Source organism: Suncus etruscus, chromosome 2 (genome assembly GCF_024139225.1).
Source record: "Suncus etruscus isolate mSunEtr1 chromosome 2, mSunEtr1.pri.cur, whole genome shotgun sequence".
Lineage (NCBI taxonomy): Eukaryota > Metazoa > Chordata > Mammalia > Eulipotyphla > Soricidae > Suncus > Suncus etruscus.
The window spans coordinates 19846019-19864186 of NC_064849.1; the positions used below are offsets into that span (position 1 = coordinate 19846019).

The 18168-nt window shown below is 49.8% G+C and overlaps 1 protein-coding gene across 1 annotated transcript in view; it reads right to left on the reverse strand.

Moving 5' to 3' along the window:
* Window positions 1-18168, reverse strand: part of ARMC9 (armadillo repeat containing 9) — an 88592-nt gene that overhangs the window by 14281 nt on the left and 56143 nt on the right. Inside the window, exon 20 of the mRNA XM_049769356.1 lies at window positions 3861-3962. Coding sequence (XP_049625313.1) covers window positions 3861-3962 — 102 coding nt within the window. The remainder of the gene's footprint in view (window positions 1-3860; window positions 3963-18168) is intronic.

Below are 18168 nucleotides of genomic sequence, written 5' to 3' on the forward strand. Positions count from 1 at the left end.
TATGGGATGCCGGGATTCGAACCACCGTCCTTCTACATGCAAGGCAAACAAACGCCTTACCTCCATGCTATCTGTCTGGCCCCCAGTATGTATGTTAAAAAAGAAAAATCAGGGGCCAGAGAGTCTGCCTTGAATGTGCTAATCTAGGACGAACCATGGTTTGATACTCCGGTGTCCAATATGGTCCTCCAAGCAAGGTGTAACCATGAACATCACTGGGTGTGGGCCCCCCCACCCCCCACCAAATCAACCAAGCCAGCCAGGGCTAAGAGAGACAGCTCGATAGGTTGGAGTACAGGCTGGGCATGTACAGACCCCAGCTCTGCTTCCTGGGACTTCATGCCCCCCTTCCCAAGCACTACTGTGGTGATCCTCAGGTCCAGGATCCTCAGGCCCTGGCACAGCTCATGGGTCCAAACAAAACCAGATCAGGTACCCTGTGATTTTCTGGGGAATCAATCCATCAGGCTTTCCATTCTTTCATTTTGTTTTTGGTTAGAGATCAAAAGGTCATTCCTGGCTCAGTATTGGGGTGAGCTTCTAGTAGTGCTTGGGGCTGACCAATGGGTAGGTTTGGGGCATTAAACTCGGCCTCTTGCAGACTTGGCCTGGGTCTCATCTTCCTGACCCCTATAGTTTGTTTGTATAGAAACTTGAGATAAGGGCCCGGAGAGATAGCACAGCGGCGTTTGCCTTGCAAGCAGCCGATCCAGGACCAAAAGGTGGTTGGTTCGAATCCCGGTGTCCCATATGGTCCCCCGTGCCTGCCAGGAGCTATTTCTGAGCAGACAGCCAGGAGTAAGCCCTGAGCACTGCCGGGTGTGGCCCAAAAACCAAAAAAAAAAAAAAAAAAAAAGAAACTTGAGATAAATGTTCTCAAATAAAACTATTTAACAACAGTCTCCAATTTTGATTTTGGTATTAACCAAACTAACTGTGAGATCAGAACAATTTCTGTTAAGAAGAAACAGAGGCAGGAGTGATAGCACAGAGGCAGGGCATTTGACTTTCATGAAGCCAAACTGGGATGGACTCAGTGTTTTCTTTTTTTTTTTTTTTTTTTTTTTGTGGTTTTTGGGTCACACCCGGCAGTGCTCAGGGGTTATTCCTGGCTCCAGGCTCAGAAATTGCTTCTGGCAGGCACGGGGGACCATATGGGACGCTGGGATTCGAACCGATGACCTCCTGCATGAAAGGCAAATGCCTTACCTCCATGCTATCTCTCCAGCCCCTCAGTGTTTTCTTAATATAAATTAATGAGTCCTAGTGTTTGATTCCCAGATCCTCTGAGCCTTCCAGGAGTGATTTCTGAGTGCAAAGCCAGGAGTAACCCCTGAGTGCTACTTGATGTGGCCAAAAAAACAAAACAAAAAGATAAGAAGAACCAAGGGCTGAAGAGCAGGTAGGGTGCTTTCCTTGTATAAAGCTGATTCGGATTTTATTCCAAGCATCCCACTTGGTCCCCCAAACACTGCCAGGGGTGATTCCTGAGTGCAGAGCCAGGAGTAACCTCTGAACCCAGTTTGGGTATGACCCAAATACACACACACAAATACCGAGAGGAAGAAAGAGAATTTGATCAGGAAAAACTGATCTTTTCTCTCTGGAAAACACTGGCCCAGCTCCCAGGGAATGGAGGGCCCAAGGCCTGATGTGAATAGATTTGGGGGCACAAAATTTGGTGATAAAAACCTGCATTTTCAAGGCCGGAGAGATAGCATGAAGGTAAGGCGTTTTCCTTTCATGCAGAAGGTCATTGGTTCAAATCTCGGCATCCCATATGGTCCCCCGAGCCTGCCAGGAGTGTTTTCTGAGCGTGGAATCAGGAGTAACCCCTGAGCACTGCCGGGTGTGACACCCCCCCAAAAAAAAAACCCTGCATTTTCTTGGTGGTATCTACCAATTCTTGCATTTGAACTAGACAGTGCTTCCTTTTTTTGTTCTAAGACAAGCACTCCCTTTACACCTGCTTCTGTGTTTCTTTAATGTAGAGAAGGGCCTTCCTGCTAAGTCAGCCAGAAATTCCCCAAACCCGAGAGGCAGGTGGAGGTAAGAACCCCAGGGGTGATCTGACTCTTCCTCAGGATTATCAGTGGGAAGCTAAGGCCAATTCCACTCCTGGCAGCTCTGCTGCATCCTGATAAAGGGAACCGGGAGCCTAGGAGGAGCGTGGTGGCAGAGGTTCTGCAGAGATATAGCCTTTTGGGGTGGCTGGTTGACTTCTGACTTTTCAGTGATGATTGGAATTTTGTATTAGTAGTGAGAAAAGAAAAGATGCTGGTAGCAAACAAAAAGAGAGGACTAGGGATGCTGGAGGGCTGCGAATGGGGTCCTCCTGCAGGACTGACAGTGTTTTCTGCACCAATGGATGGGCACTGGCTTCATCCATTGTGCTGGGTGAAGTACGACTTGAAAACCCCAAAGTCTCATGGGGCCAGTGAGGTGGCGCAAGAGGTAAGGTTTCTGCCTTGCAAGCGCTAGCCAAGGAAGGACCGCAGTTCGATCCCCTGATGTCCCATATGGTCCCCCCAAGCCAGGGGCTATTTCTGAGTGTTTAGCCAGGAGTAACCCCTGAGCATCAAATGGGTGTGGCCCGAAAAACCAAAAAAAAAAAAAAAAAAAAAAAAGAAAAAGAAAAAAAATCCCAAAGTCTGGGAAGGAAACAAAGATCTAAGAGCACAGCTTGGAAGTTGAGGGGATTCTTTTCCTCTTCTGCTTAAAATAAAATAGAATCTACCTCTTGCAGCCCCTCACACTATTCATGGGAGTGGTTTCCAGGGCTTTTTCAGTATCCAACACCTTGGCCAGTGCCTCTGTCCCAGAGAGACCCCATGAACCCTGAGTTCCACTCAGGTAGCATGGATCTCATGGCCTGACTCCTGCTTCAGAAGCATGGATGGGAGCATGGTTGGAAAAAGGATTCCCAGGGGCCCTCTCACTCCCAACACTCCCCACTGATCAAGTCCACAGCCCTGCTCTGGAAGGATAAGTGAGCAGTGTCTGAGTTCCTCGGCCTCGGCCACCTCTCCGGGTAAAGGGTTACGAGCAGCATGTACCCTGAGGCGGGAGGGAGGGTTCACAGAGGCTGGGAAGCAGCCATGGCATAAGACTGCCCGAACATGAGCTGAAAGAACTGAGGGAATGTTTTCAGCAGGCATCAAACAATGTCCCAGGTGCCACCAAAACCTGGGGTCCTTGGCTTGGGTATGCCACCTCACACCCTTTTCTCTGCCCACTATACTACTGTGCTAACCCCTTGTAATCTGTTTTGCCTCACAGTAATGAGATGCCCACATGTCCATGGAGCGTCTAGAATCAGATGGGATCACAGACTGTGTGGCCCAAGAAGAGTACGGGGGTTTGGGGATGCTTGTGATGAGGAACTATCTGGGTGCTTTACATGAAGCTCTTCAGGGCCTCACCATAACTAGCTATCTGCACCACTAGCAGTCAGTCCCACCAATGAGTACTCTGTACTAGTAACTAGTAGCAATCTGCATTGCCAACTGTAGCCCCAGTGCTCTCCATCTTGCTTATTTTGTTGTTGTAGCTCTGCTGCATCCCCTGCTCAGACCTTGAGCAGCCTCACATACTGTCTGTTCACACCAGGAGCACCATGGACCTGCACTCTGCCCATGTCCTCCCATCTACTGGGGCCATACCCTGGAGCTGACAGCGGACACAATTCCACAGGCCTCTGGGGTGTCTGGCCCCCAAAAATGCCTCTTCTGTCTTCAGTGGCACAGCTTTCTCTGGTTCTTTTCGGACTCTCTGATCCCCTTTTTTGGGAGATCCTGCTCCTCCCACTCCTGACCCAGGTACTTCATAGCCAACCCAGGTACTTGTGCAGAGGTACTCACGCCCAGGTACTCTGTGGTCAGTAGCTTTTCCCCCACAAGCTCTCCAAGCTGGGGCTGGATCAGCTCGTCCTTGTCCAGGTCGGGTTCCATGGTGTCGTGGTCCTCCTGTTCCAAAGACACCAGGGTGATCGCTGGGGGCCCAGTCCTGGGGATTCCCCCATCCCCTACCACACTCCTGTCATGAGAAGCAAAGGTCTCGGCCCTACCACACCTGGGGGCTTCTGGGGCTCCTGGTCTGTTTGTAAATCCAGGCGCCCAACAAGTTCTTTTTTCTTGGTTTTTTTTTTTTTTTTTTTTTTAGTGAAGCAATGTAGTTTTGTTTTGTTTTGTTTTTTTTTGGGCCACACCCGGCGTTGCTCAGGGGTTACTCCTGGCTGTTTGCTCAGAAATAGCTCCTGGCAGGCACGCGGGACCATATGGGACACCGGGATTCGAACCAACCACCTCTGGTCCTGGATCGGCTGCTTGCAAGGCAAACACCGCTGTGCTATCTCTCCGGACCCCAGCAATGTAGTTTTTTGTTTGTTTGGGGGCCACACTTAGCTTTTCTCAGAGGTTATTTCTGGCTCTGCACTCAGGGCTCACTCCTTGGGAACTCAAGGGAACCATATGGGATACTGGGGATCAAACTGGGTTGTCTGTGTGCTATAGCTCCAAACTCAAAGCAAGGTAGTTTTAGTTTTAGTTTTTATTTTTGTTTGTTTGTTTTTTTGGGTCACACCCAAAAAAATGGTACTCAGGGGTTACTCTTGGCTCTAAGCTCAGAAATCACTCTTGGCAGGCTGGGGGACCATATGGGATGCCGGGATTCGAACCACTGTCCTCTGAATGCAAGGCAAAAACCTTGCCTCCATACTATCTCTTCGGCCCCCTTTAGTTTTATTTTATTTTATTTATTTATTTATTTATTTATTTATTTATTTATTTATTGGTTTTGGATTACACCTGGCGGCACTCAGGAATTACTCCTGGCTCTGCGCTTAGAAGACGCATCTGGCAGGCTGGGGGTACCATATGGGATGCTGGAATTCGAACCACCGTCCTTCTGCATGCAAAGCAAATGCCTTTTAGGGTGCTGTTTGGATCTGAATAAATACTAGCCAAGGCTGGGAGGACAGAGCCTTTTGCTACCAGCTGGCTAGCTCCTGAATTGGAGCTGCTGACTAGTTAGTTGGTAAACTGCTTTGTGTTCGACCTTCTTGCTTCTTTTTATCATCTTGTCTGTGTGGATTATTTACTGAGGATTAATTCTTTTTTTTTGTTTTTGTTTTTGTTTTTGGGCCACACCCAGCGGTGCTCAGGGGTTACTGCTGGCTGTCTGCTCAGAAATAGCTCCTGGCAGGCACGGGGGACCATATGGGACACCGGGATTTGAACCAACCACCTTTGGTCCTGGATCGGCTGCTTGCAAGGCAAACACCACTGTGCTATCTCTCCGGGCCCTGAGGGTCGATTCTATTGGAACTATCCTCCCTATCTCTGCTGAATAGGGGGATTGGGAATTCCCTCCCTTCTGGGAACTGTGGGATAATGAAACCTCAACCCAACTCCCAGTGAACTTCTCATTACACTGTGGAAACAGGTAGCAAAGAAGCAGAAAGAACTAGATGCATGCTGGGGGCTGCGCTTGGAGTGGAGACCTCCGGCTCTCCTGTGCACACATTTGTGTCAGCCAGGTGAGTTGAGGGGTCCTGTTCTGGGAAGGCAGGAAGGGTCAAACCCCTTTTCCCATTCTCTACCCACTCAGTGTGACCCAGAGACTTGTGAGATACACATAGGGAAGCTGAAGAGGGAAAGCTGTGAGGTACTGTGGACACAAATTGGGTGGGGGTGAAACCCCGGACTCAGAGACTGCCCCTTGACCCTTCACAGTGAAGACAAAGAAAGCCTTGGAGCCTGATGCTCTGCGTAAAAGGGCAGATAGGGCTAAACATTCTTCAATACCGACACCTCAGTGGAAATGCACCAAATCAGGTGTGAAATTACCGACAGAATGCGCAACTAGCAACAAACAACTTGGTAAACTTTCAGACAATAACGTAGTGGACCCCATTGTGAGAGAAGACAATTTTCACAACAAACTTTTTTTTTTTTTTTTTTTTTTTGGTTTTTGGGCCACACCCTGTGATGCTCAGGGGTTACTCCTGGCTATGCACTCAGAAGTTGCTCCTGGCTTCTTGGGGGACCATATGAGATGCCGGGGGATCGAACCGCAATCCGTCCTAGGCTAGCGCAGGCAAGGCAGGCACCTTACCTCCAGCGCCACCGCCCGGCCCCTCACAAACATTTTTTTGAAGGAGGTTTTTGGGGATAAATTTACCATTTAGTTGTAACAAAAAATATGAATTATTCACACTTGATAAGGGGCAGGCTTGGTGGAAGATGGGGAATTTGGGACAATGGTGGTGGGACTGGTGCTGGAACACTGAATGCCAGAAATAACTGTACATTGAGCAACATGAGAAACCACAGTGTTTAAATAAAGAAGTTTATATCCTCAATCAGCACCAACTAGCTCAGTAAATCCTTAGACAATGACTTCAGCAACACTACTCTGAGCTCTATGTAGTAAGAAACAATATAAAGTAAATTCTTCTGGGCTTGCTAAGGGGGCAGGTAGTGGCGGGTAGGAGATAGGGACACTGATGGTGGGATTGGTGCTGGAATGATTGAATTGTGGATGCTGGGTGCTAACACTCTGCTGGGTCTTGGCTGCTTTGATGGTCATATCCTACTTGTGATATCAAGCTACCAACTTGGCAAGAAGTGACCCTGGGGCGGAACTGGGCAAAGGGCACAGAGGATTTTTCAGTTCATGTTTCTCTTGATTGACTTTTTCTTTTGCAGTGCCAGGAACTGATCCGAGGTCTCCCACATATGGGGTGTGGTGAGGGCAGGAAACACATTTGTAGCCTGATCATTTCCAGCCACTGTAGGCCGAGACCTGTTCATTTCTGTGAGGGATGTTCTCAGAACAACATGGCTTCTGATGTTCTAAACACAAAGCCATAGGCTGGAGTGATAACACAGTAGGTAGGGCATTTGCCTTGCATGGGTCAACCGTGGTTAGATCCCAGGCATTCCATATGATTCCTCCAAGGTAGGTCAGGAGTAATTTCTGAGCACAGAGCCAAGAGTAACTCCTGACCACCACTGGATGTAGCACCAAAAACCCAAAACACCACCACCAACAAATAAGCAAAGGCAAAAAACAACCACCACAAACCAACCAACCAACAAGCCAACCAAACAGTCAGCGCTAACAGCCTCATTCTGAGGCCCTGGGCTTGGTCCCATCCCTCTGAGACTGTTCCCAGGCTGCATGCCTGATGATGATGAAGTCTCCCAGACCTCCAGCTGCCTGGCGTGCAGGGTAGGGGGGGCACAGGTGAGTGAGGCGGGGGATGCAGGAGCTGGCCAGTTCCCAGCAGGAAAGGACCAAGTGGGTATACACATACTGGCTGGGCTGGGAAAGATGCCTAGGCTCCTGAGAGCAGGCTTTGAGGTCCCATGATGGCTGCTCTGCTGAGTTTCATCTCTGAATCTGTTTTCCCAAGATCTGGGAAGATCAGCATTCTACAAGTTAAGCCCAACGGACTGGCATAAGGAAAGGGGCCTAGCTCATTTTAGGTGATTGCCAAGGGCAGCTCGTAAGTGAGGAGCTGGGAGAAGCTGCCAGTGACCAGAACTGCTTGGGCTGAGCCCTAAGGGCGACCAAAGCCCCACTCCATCTACGAAACTTCCCGATTCTCCAAGACCACGAGGATCACTCCTCTCTCAGGCCTCACCTCCAAATCCACGCCTTCAACCAGAGGCCTCTTGGGGCCAGACAAGCCCCCCTCTTCCTTCCCTCCCTGCTTCTCCCAGGGGTAGAAACCAAGTCTCCCACATGTAAGCCCTGCCCTGAACCGCAACCTCAACTTCTACCTATTTTTGTGGTGTGGAAACTGAGGTTAAATAGGGGTCTGTCTGCAGCAAATGCCTGTCCACGAACAGGAAGCATTGGAGGGCTCCCAAGACCTCAGAAGGTGGGCCCCGTGGGCACAGAGTTGCCTCGGACTCCAGGCGGCAGGTACTATTTCATTCCTTTTCTAGGGAGCCCCCACCCCCACCATCAGAAAGGGCATCTGGATCTCAGTTTCTCGGAGGGATCAGTGATACGCCACTTCCTGGCCAACACTGAACGGGAGCTCTCGAGAAACAAAACAAACGGCACATTCCATTTCCATGAGAAATCCACAAGGGGATCCTTGGTCCGGGGAGCCAAAGCCTCTTTACCCCAACACTGAGGACGAACGTCAGACAGTACCAGGCAAACCAAGTGACACCCCCATCTCCAATCAGAGCCCCCTCACATAGTCTCAAGTGCAAGTGAAATGTGACTCGCTCAGGGCTGGTCTATTAGCTCTGCCCCAGCTCTACTTCTTGCATGAAAGGGCCCCATGGTTCCATTGTGGCACTAAAATAAGGGTGCCTGGGGCTCGCTCAGAGGCAGGTGTGAGGCTGCAAGTTTGACCCAATGCTGCCTACATGAGCCAAGTACTGTCCTGGTGAGGCTGCTGTTTAGACAATTGGCTGCCACCAGCCCATGCTAAGAGCTCCAGGCCGGAGGATGCGCTGCACCCGCCCCCCAACCACAAGCTGCTCCCCACCCCACAAGCTCCGCAACTAAGAAATATGTTCCCATAAGCATGTGTGCAAACTCCCCAGCCACGGCATGGATCCCATATATGGCGGCAGTGGCAGCAAAGGGAGGGAAAGGGCCAAGTGTGATGTACTTTATGTTCAAGCACAAGCACATGAAAATGCAGTTTTGAAGCTAAGTTAAAGCCTTGGGAGCTGACGTGCTGGGTTTGCCAACAGAAGGCCCACGCTTGAACCCTGGAATCACCGGGGCCCCCAACCTCTGCAGGAGTGACCCCTGAGCATTGCTAAATGTTTCCTCCAAACCAAAAAAACCTCTTAAATATCCCACTAAAATGATCTTATTCCTTTGTGGGCTTATTTATTTGGGGGCCTCTCAAGTGGTGCTCACAGAACGCAGAGCCATTCTTGGACAGTCTCAGCAAGATAGTACAACACTTGTTTTGCACAGGACCGACCCAGGCTATCCCTGGCCAGAAGTGATCTTTCTTTTTTTTTTTTTTTTTTTTTGGGGTCACACCCGGCGGTGCTCAGGGATTACTCCTGGCTCTGCACTCAGAAATCGCTCCTGGCAGGGGACCATATGAGATGCTGGGAATTAAACTGGGCTCTGTCTGGTGTTGGACGCATGCAAGGCAAATGCCCTACCACTGTGCTATATCGCTCTGGCCTCCCAAGAGTGATCCTTGAGCTCAGCGCTAGAAATAATCCCTTTGCACTGTCAGGTGTGGCCCCTAAACAAAACAAAACAACCTAAAAAAAAAAAAAAAAAAAGAAAAGAAAAGAAAAGAAAAAAAGCTTGTTTGAATTTGGTGGGGTTCAGTTTTTCTGATGCAAAGCATGCTGTGCCTGGTGGTGTAATAAATCATTGTTCTCCATCCATCCACTCGCTGGCTCTGAGCACTGAGCATTTTCTTAGGCTCCTTGGCTGTGAAAAGTCCTGTCCAAGGAGGCTACAATCACGCCTCTGTCCTACTTCTCCTGCAGGTGCTGCTGAAGGGGGCCATAGGGAGTCGGTGGTGCTGGGGACCAAGCCAGACCCTTCGACTCACCCCCCTACCCACCCACACACAAACACCAGTCCATCTGTTTCCTGACAACACTGACATCACTGAGGAGCAGAATGAGGCATGGTAGTCAGGGACTTAAGAAATCAAGGACAGGAGTCGAAGGAGCCGCAGGGCCAGGCTGAAGCACTTTCCCCTTCTGTTTCCAGGACTCTGGGGGAGGAGAGGCAACAGAAGCCTTTAGATGTGGCTGGAAACCCAGGCAGAGAGCCTGCCGGCCACAGTGCCTGACACTTGGCAGGTGCTAGTGGATTAAAAAGCATAAGGAAGGGCCAGAGAGATAGCATGGAGGTAAGCATTTGCCTTGCATACAGAAGGATGGTGGTTCGAATCACAGCATCCCATATGGTCCCCCGAGCCTGCTAGGAGCGATTTTTGAACGTAGAGCCTGGAGTAGCCTCTGAACACTGCCAGGTGTGACCCAAAAAACCAAAAAAGCATAAGGACATATCAACTTGTGGAGATGAGTGTAGCCCAGAAATGGGCTATGGGTATCCTATCCTTTCAGGTCACCCACCTCCATTCCTCCCAGCCTGGTCCCCAACCTGAGTGTCACTTAAAGCTCAAACTGGCAGCCTAGGACTCAGTCTGCCAGCTTCTCCACTGGATGGGCCTGGGTAAGACCAACATCAGACACTCTGTATAGAGACTATAGAGAGAGTGCAGTGGTTAGGGCACTTGTTTTGTACATGGCCAACTGGGGTTTGATCTCATGTGGTTTCCCCCCCTGCTCCTCTCCCTCGAGTACCACCAGAAATGATTCCTGAGAGCAAAGCCTGGAGTAACCCCTGAGCATTGCTGGGTGTGATCCCCCACCAAAAACAAAGCAGAACTCTGCATGGAGGCCTCCCTGTTGTGGCCTCCCCTGAGTCACCTCCACCAGTTTCCCACAGTCCCCTTTGTTGGGGTAGCATGACTCCAATCCCCTGGGTTCTGCCCATGTGGTCTTGGTACTGGGAGACAGACTTAGAGATGTGAGGTGGCGAAGAAGGAAATGCTCTGGGGAGAAAAATGCCTGGCAAGGGTGGGTTTAAGATGCCATTGTGGGGAGGAATTTGACTAAAATTACTGCTCTTTATGTCCCCAAGCCGAGTGCATCAGATTACAAGGGCTGTGCTCGGAATAACCCATTACTTGGGGGAAATAAAGGCCACCCTGGGAAAGGGGCCCATGGCCTCATGGATGTTCCAATGCGAGAGGCTTCCCTGCGGGGCTCAGCCACCTCTGACACGACAAGATGCTTAACTGGAGGTTTTAGATACGTAATACTCCAGACAAACCAGATCCTAAGCTGCTGGCTTGAAAACAAAACGAAGGTTGACTACTAAATGCATTTGAAAACGCAGATGCTGGCGGAGATAAAGTCGGGAGCAGAATGTATTGAGGCGGTTTACACAGGGCGGGAAAGGGATCCGTGTGCTTCCCACTGGGCCATTGTAGGACTCCAGCAGCTTTTAAATTTGAGACACCTTCTCAGAAGGCTGCATTGAAAGTCTCGCCCTTTAGAATTGGCCCCCAATTGGAGGGGGGCTATGGAGGAGTGAGGTGCCCCCAGGTTAGCTGGAATGGGATGGGGGTATCCTTCCTGCAATTTTCCCCTCTGACCTCAATTGAGCTGTGGCAGGCAGGCCGTCAGGAATATTGCAATGCTGGTCCCCTTTGCAGAAGCACCAGCTCTCTTAGCTCCCAGCTCTAGCTGGAACCCCTCTTTCACTTCTCTACTCCTCTGGGCCACTACATTGGTTCACTGCTCCCAGAAGGCTTGGCCGAAACCAGCCCAAAGGGGCAGTGGCCAAGTCTGTGAGAAAGTAAAGCATCAGGGTGTGTGGGAGGCGGTACCGGGGGAAGTGGAGAGGCCAGGAGGTAGCTCAGTGGTGCTGAAAGCGCCTAGCTTGTGTCTATCTCCAGAACCACCTCCAAATATTCCTTCCCCCAGTAAGAGTGCAGAAAGTTGGGGCGGGAGATGGCCAAAGGACAGTGTGAACCCGAATCATTCTAAACAGGGTTATTAGTAGGGTGCTGTGGAGATGGGAGCTCAAAGGATCCACAGACCACAACTGTGTGTCTAAGTTGGACTGAGCACGATGCTCACAAGTGCCCACCGCTAGCATGGAGTCACACCGGTGGGCACAGGGATGCTCCCATGATGCCAGCTCTAAGGGCATAAAGAAGAACCATCGTGGGGTTGAAGAGATAGCACAGAAGTAGGGCGCTTAACCTTGCATGCAGCTGATTCTGGATGGATGATTCAGATCTAGCGTCCCATATGGTCAACCCAAGCCTACCAGGAGTGATTTCTGAGCGCAGAACTAGGAGTAACCCCTTAGTGCCGCAGGGTGTGACCCCCCCCAAAAAAAAAAGAATCATTGTTAGGACAGGTAGGCTGGACCAGCCCTCAAGGGAACCACAGAAGCTCTCAGCAAAGGGGATTTGAGAGGGTGAGGGACCAAGTTTCTCAGCTCCTTAGGTGTGGGGTACAGCCCTCAATGAGAACTTCTGGGAAAACTGCCATGTGACAGCAGACAGCTGAGTGGGAACAGTCTGGCTCCTGCCCCCCTTTAACTGGCTATCCCCGGCACTCTATCTGGCCAGGCAGCCCTTGGCCATCTCTATACTGGCCAGTCTGGCCCACTGTTGTGTTGTGTCACTTTGAAGTTCACATTGGTGGTGGGATTGATGTTTGAATATTTAATGTCTGAAACTACTGTACTTTCAACCAGAGCACTTGACTTACTCATGGCTAGCCTGGCTTTCAACCTCAGAACCACATATGGTCCCTTGAGTCCTGTTAAAAGTGATTTCTGAGCATGGTCATCAGTAAGACATGGAAATGACTACGTGTAGCCCCAAAACCAAAACCAAAACCATGGTAGGGGTTGAAGAGTTGGGGAGAAGAAGTGGGGCTTTAGTGGTGAGAAGCATATGCCTCACAAGAGGGAGGTTGTGAGTTGAATCCTGCATTTGGCCCACATACACTCAGGACAGGCTAGTACGAGTACACCATGCTGGGTGTAGAAGAGCAAGGAGAAGTTTAGCTGGGTTCAATTGCCCCCTTAACCAAGGCTGGAGCGACATCACAGCGGGTAGGCATTTTCCTCGCATGCAGCTGACATAGGTTCCATCTTGGTCTCCCATATGGTCCCCAGAGCTTGCTAGGAATGATTTCTGAGCACAGAAACAGAAGCAACTCAAGTGCCACTGGGGTGGCCCAGAAACCAACCAACTGAACAAACCAAAAAAAAAAAAACAAAAACAAAAACAAAAAACACCTCCACACAACCAAATGTCCCTTCAACCTGAAAATTCCAGAAGCTACAGGCTTCTTCTTGGTCCAGTAGGCCCTCAGCTCAGTCCCTAGGCCTAGACACAGAGCTCTGTCACTGCTTAGCAAGGTGGCCTGAGGGTCACTTAATGGAAAAAGGGCATCCTTTCTTCCCTTTTAACTTCTTTTTCTCTCAAGACAAAGCTAAGGTCCTGGTTTAATCCCTCCCTGACCTCATTCCCAATCCTCCATATCTCTTCCAGGCACACAGTGCACCTCCCCCTTCAACTCATATTCTATGGAAAAATTGTCACCTATGGGCCAAGGAAGCATAAAAAACTCTACAAAGGGGGCCGGAGAGATAGCATGGAGGTAAGGCATTTGCCTTTCATGCAGAAGGTCATCGGTTTAAATCCCAGCGTCCCATATGGTCCCCCGTGCCTGCCAGGAGCAATTTCTGAGCATGGAGCCAGGAGTAACCCCTGAGCACTGCCAGGTGTGACCCAAAAACCACACACACACACACACTCACAAAAACTCTACAAAGAAAACTCACAGAGATCAATCTTCACCAAATTGCCAACAGCCAACTCATCAAACAAGGGAAATGAACAGTCAACTCACGCTGGCACACTGGAAGACTAGACTACAGAACCACAGAACTGGGGTGGGTGTGAATGCTTGCAAAATGACAGAGGGGCTGAAGCTGTAAATACAGGAGGTAGGGCACTGAATTTTGCATAGCTGACCCAAGTTTGATTCCCAGCATCCTATATAGTCCTTCAAGAACGGCCAGGAGTGATCTCTGACTGGTGAGCCAGGAGTAAACCCTGAGCACAGCTTGGTGTGCTTCAAAACAAAAACAAAACTCAAAAAGCAAGAGAGGAGTAACTACTTACAGAGGTCAACGCCCAATGGAATTCAGAAATGATGGCAAGGAACTGTGAGCCTTGAGGGTCAGCAGTCCCAGCCTAGAAAGCAGCAGGCTGGGGCCCGGAGAGATAGCACAACAGCGTTTGCCTTGCAAGCAGCCGATCCAGGAACAAAGGTGGTTGGTTCAAATCCCAGTGTCCCATATGGTCCCCCGTGCCTGCCAGGAGACATTTTTGAGCAGACAGCCAGGAGTAACCCCTGAGCACCGCTGGGTGTGGCCCAAAAACAAAAAAACAACAACAACAAAAAAGAAAGCAGCAGGCTGAGTTCAACAACAGCCAATGCTGTAACACATATTGTGACACTCCTGGCAGCTCTGCTGTCTGAGATTTCCCCCCAGGCACCACATCCAGTGTGCGGGCCCCTCAGTGTGGCCTCCAGCACACACCTGTGCAAGCACTACAACCAAAGAAAACAAAGAAAATATGAGCGCCACCTGGCAAGAATCACAACTGACTGTACAAGCACCCAAAGTGGATGGGCAAACAAATCCCTGTAAGCATCAGAGTTAACCATGGGTGGAAGCACCCAGCTTGCACATGCGAGCCATGTCTGTCATGCATGCACAAGTCTATCCAGGGCAACAGCAGCAGAATGAAGGGGGAGCAGCGGTAAAGATCTTTGACAAGAGGACAGGTAAATTCAACAGAGTTTCAGATGTTAAAAATGGGGAGAGGGATGGGGCCAGAAATATAGCACAGTAGTAGGGCGTTTGCCTTGCATGCAGCCAATCCAGGAGGACAGTGGTTCAAATCCCAGCATCCTATATGGTCCCCTTTGCCTGCCAGGAGCAATTTCCTGAGCCCCACTGGGTGTGGCCCAAAAAACAAAAATAAAAAAAAAAAAGGAGAGGGGCTGAAGAGAGTACAGAGGGTAAGGTGCTTGCCTTGCACATGGCCAACCAGGGTGCAATTTCAGGTATCCCATATGGTTCCTGAGCACTGACAGGAGTACAGAGCCAGGAGTGAACTCTGAGCACCATTGAGTGATATCCCCTCCCCCCATTTAAAAGGGGGGAAATTTTCTGTCAAAAGATCTGAACTACCAAGAGTGCTCCAGGGAAATGCCAGAGCATAACTGCACAGGAAAGAGCGGAGAGCTGGAAATGGTGACTATGGTTGGCCACAGATCTCTTTTTCCCCCAAACTGCTTTAAAAGTCTATCACACATGGTTGAGAATAAAAATAGCTGTAGGGGCCAGAAAGATAGCATTGAGGCAGAGTGTTTGCCTTGCATGCAGAAGGACATTAGTTTGAATCCCAGCATCCCATATGGTCTCCTGAACCTGCCAGGAGCGATTTCTGAGTGTAGAGCCAGGAGTAACCCCTGAGCGCTGCTGGATGTGACCCAAAAACCAAAAATAAAATAAAATAAAATAAAAATAGCTGTAGCCTAACTGGTGACCAGAGCACAGAACAGGAACAGAAATAGGATCACCTCAGGGCCCAGTCTTTCCACTGTTCCAGAAGCACATGAGAGTAATCCAGAGGAGCAAGAAATGGGAAGCAGAGAGCAGCAGACAGCTAAAGTAAACCCGCCCAGAGGAACAACTACCTTCAATGTGAACTTCTAACAATTGTGAAAAGGAAGAAAAAGCCAAAGGAATCATATTTCCAAATCTGCTAGCAGGTTACAGTCATTATAAGATGATGTCGTGTACAGAAACAGACACATAGATCTAGTGGACACAACTTTGTTGTGCTGATGATGTGTTGACCATCAAATTTACTATTTATGACCATTAAAAAATGGTGATGTGGGCCAGGAGTGACAGTACAGTGTGTAGCATGTTTGCCTTGTATGCAGCTGACCTTAGTTCAATCCCAGGCATCCCATATGATCCCCCCACCCCCAAGTCTGCTAGGAGTGATCCTTGAGAAGAGATTAAGCCCTGAGCACAAAATAACAACTAGCTGAGGCTGGAGCGGTGGTGCTAGAGGTTAGGAGTCTACCTTGCAAGTGCTAGCCTAGGATGGACCGACCTCAGTTTGATCCCCCGGTGTCCCATATGGTCCCCCCAAGCCAGGAACGATTTCTGAGCACATAGCCAGGAGTAACCCCTGAGCGTCAATGGGTGTGGTTCCTAGACAAAATAACAACTAGGCAACCAAAAAAAGGGTGATGTAGTAACAAAGCAATTCAATGAGTGAAAGCCTCCCATTTCCAACAAATGGAACTGAGATCACAGAATAGTCACACCTAAGTTTGATCTTTTCCTTGCACCTACAAATGGCAAAAACAATGGTCCATGGACCATGGACCTAGTGCTAATGGGAAAGGCTGGCACTGGAAAGTTCTTCGAAGGGAACCAGGAGAACGGCTTAGCCATGTCGATTCAGGCCACTGGTTCTCAACCAACAGTGAATGCTTTCTAGGGGCCATTAAGTAGTGTCTGGAAACATCTTTAGTTTTGCAACCTTGGAGTGGGGTGCATAATCCTGGCACCCTGCTCTCCACGATGGCACAGAAGTGTCTAGCCAAATGGGGTTGTTATAAAAGCCAGCAGTGAGGATGCCAGTTCTGGGTGTGGTGGAGAGCTCTTAGCTGAGGAAGGCACTGATTGTAAGGGGAAGAAGGCAAATGGAGTAAAGTGGGAGCCCCTTTTTCAAGGTGGCTCAAAGGGCTGGAGCACATACCCTCTAGGCAGAACCCCTGAGGGACACTATGATAAGACACCCCCCCCCCACAAAGCAAACAAAAACTTAGGTGCTTCAGGGGCCAGAGTGATGGCGCAGCAGTAAGGCATTTACCTTGCAAGCGCTGACCTAAATGGATCATGGTTTGATCCTCTGGCGTCCCATATGGTCTCCCAAGTCAGGAGTGATTTCTTTTTTTTTTTTTTTTTTTTTTGTGGTTTTTGGGTCACACCCGGCAGTGCTCAGGGGTTACTCCTGGCTTCATGCTCAGAAATTGCTCCTGGCAGGCACGGGGGACCATATGGGACTCCGGGATTTGAACCGATGACCTTCTGCATGAAAGGCAAATGCCCCACCTCCATGCTATCTCTCTGGCCCCGTCAGGAGTGATTTCTAAGCACATAGCCAGGAGAAACCCCCGAGTGTTTGAATCCCGGTGTCCCATATGGTCCCCTGTGCCTGCCAGGAGCTATTTCTGAGCAGAAAGCCAGGAGTAACCCCTGAGCACGGCCGGGTGTGGCCCAAAAAAAAAGAGGTGTCAGAGAAGGTGTTGGGGAGCGAGGAGAGGGAGGACACAGACGCAAGCAAGCAGCAGCTCTCTATTGGCAATGTCAACTGCCAACTCTCTGGCGCCACTTGGCAAGAACGTCTTTTCTGAGTTTCTTGTCCACTTTCACTGGGGTGTAAAACCACACAAGAAATGTCTGTGCAGGCAGACAGAGGCTATCTCAGGAGGACAGATTGCCCTGGACACCCTAACACCCACTGTGAACAAGGAGGTGAACTTTCCCAAAACAATTTCTTCCAGGTTGGTCCTGGCCTGCCATTCATAATCCTCTAGCCAGTGCAGTCCTTAGAGGCCCCATGGCGGTGCAGCCACCGACTGAGGTGGTGGGAAGAGCTCAGCTCTCCAAGCCTCTAGGATTTGTGGAATTTGTCTCAGCAGGCAGTGGTTTCCAGACGTGCTCTCAACACACCACACCACACCCGGAGCCTGCGCAGATCCAGAGACCAACACCCGGTCTAGTCTACAAGCACTGCAGACAGTGGTGCAGGGACACCCAAAGGGATCCTACGAACTCTGAGCTCAGTGGCAGCGAGAAGATGGTGAGACTTTCTGGGTCCCACCCGTGGAAGGAATTCTGCACCCCAGCACTTGGGCATGGTTGGTGGAGCATGTCCTCCTCCCATCTCTGTGTGGACTACATGTGGGGTGAGGTATGTGGGTGACTTGGAGAAGAAAGCTGGCAGGCCTCCACCTTGTGACACTCATAGTTACCAGTTAATAAAGGGCAGCATAAATACGGTATGTGCACATACACACATGCATACACAACGAATCCATCATGAAGCAGGTTGTTGACAAGGCCAGTACTAACTGAATTGATTCTAAACAAATTTTATGGATGCTCCTATAGAGTGCAACTTTCACTTTGCTTTTTGGCCTTTTTCTATTTATAGTGACCTCACTCTTGCTTTTTCTGGTAAGAACTGACTTTCTTTTGTTTACCCTTAGCACAGAGCAGGGCTTAAATTGAATCTATTCTGCCTAACAGCCCCATATTATTATGTGCGTTTTGGGGGACTTGTCACTCCCGGTGGTACTGAGACAAAACTCGGTTGCTACAAGCCAAGCATGTGCACCAGCCCCGTGTGCCGTCTGTTCTGTGAACAGATTACATGTTGTTTGCCCAGTCGAAGATTGTGTGGCTGACTATCTCCTCTAGCAACTCTGCTTCTGCCAGTATCTCATCTGTCTGTGGCAG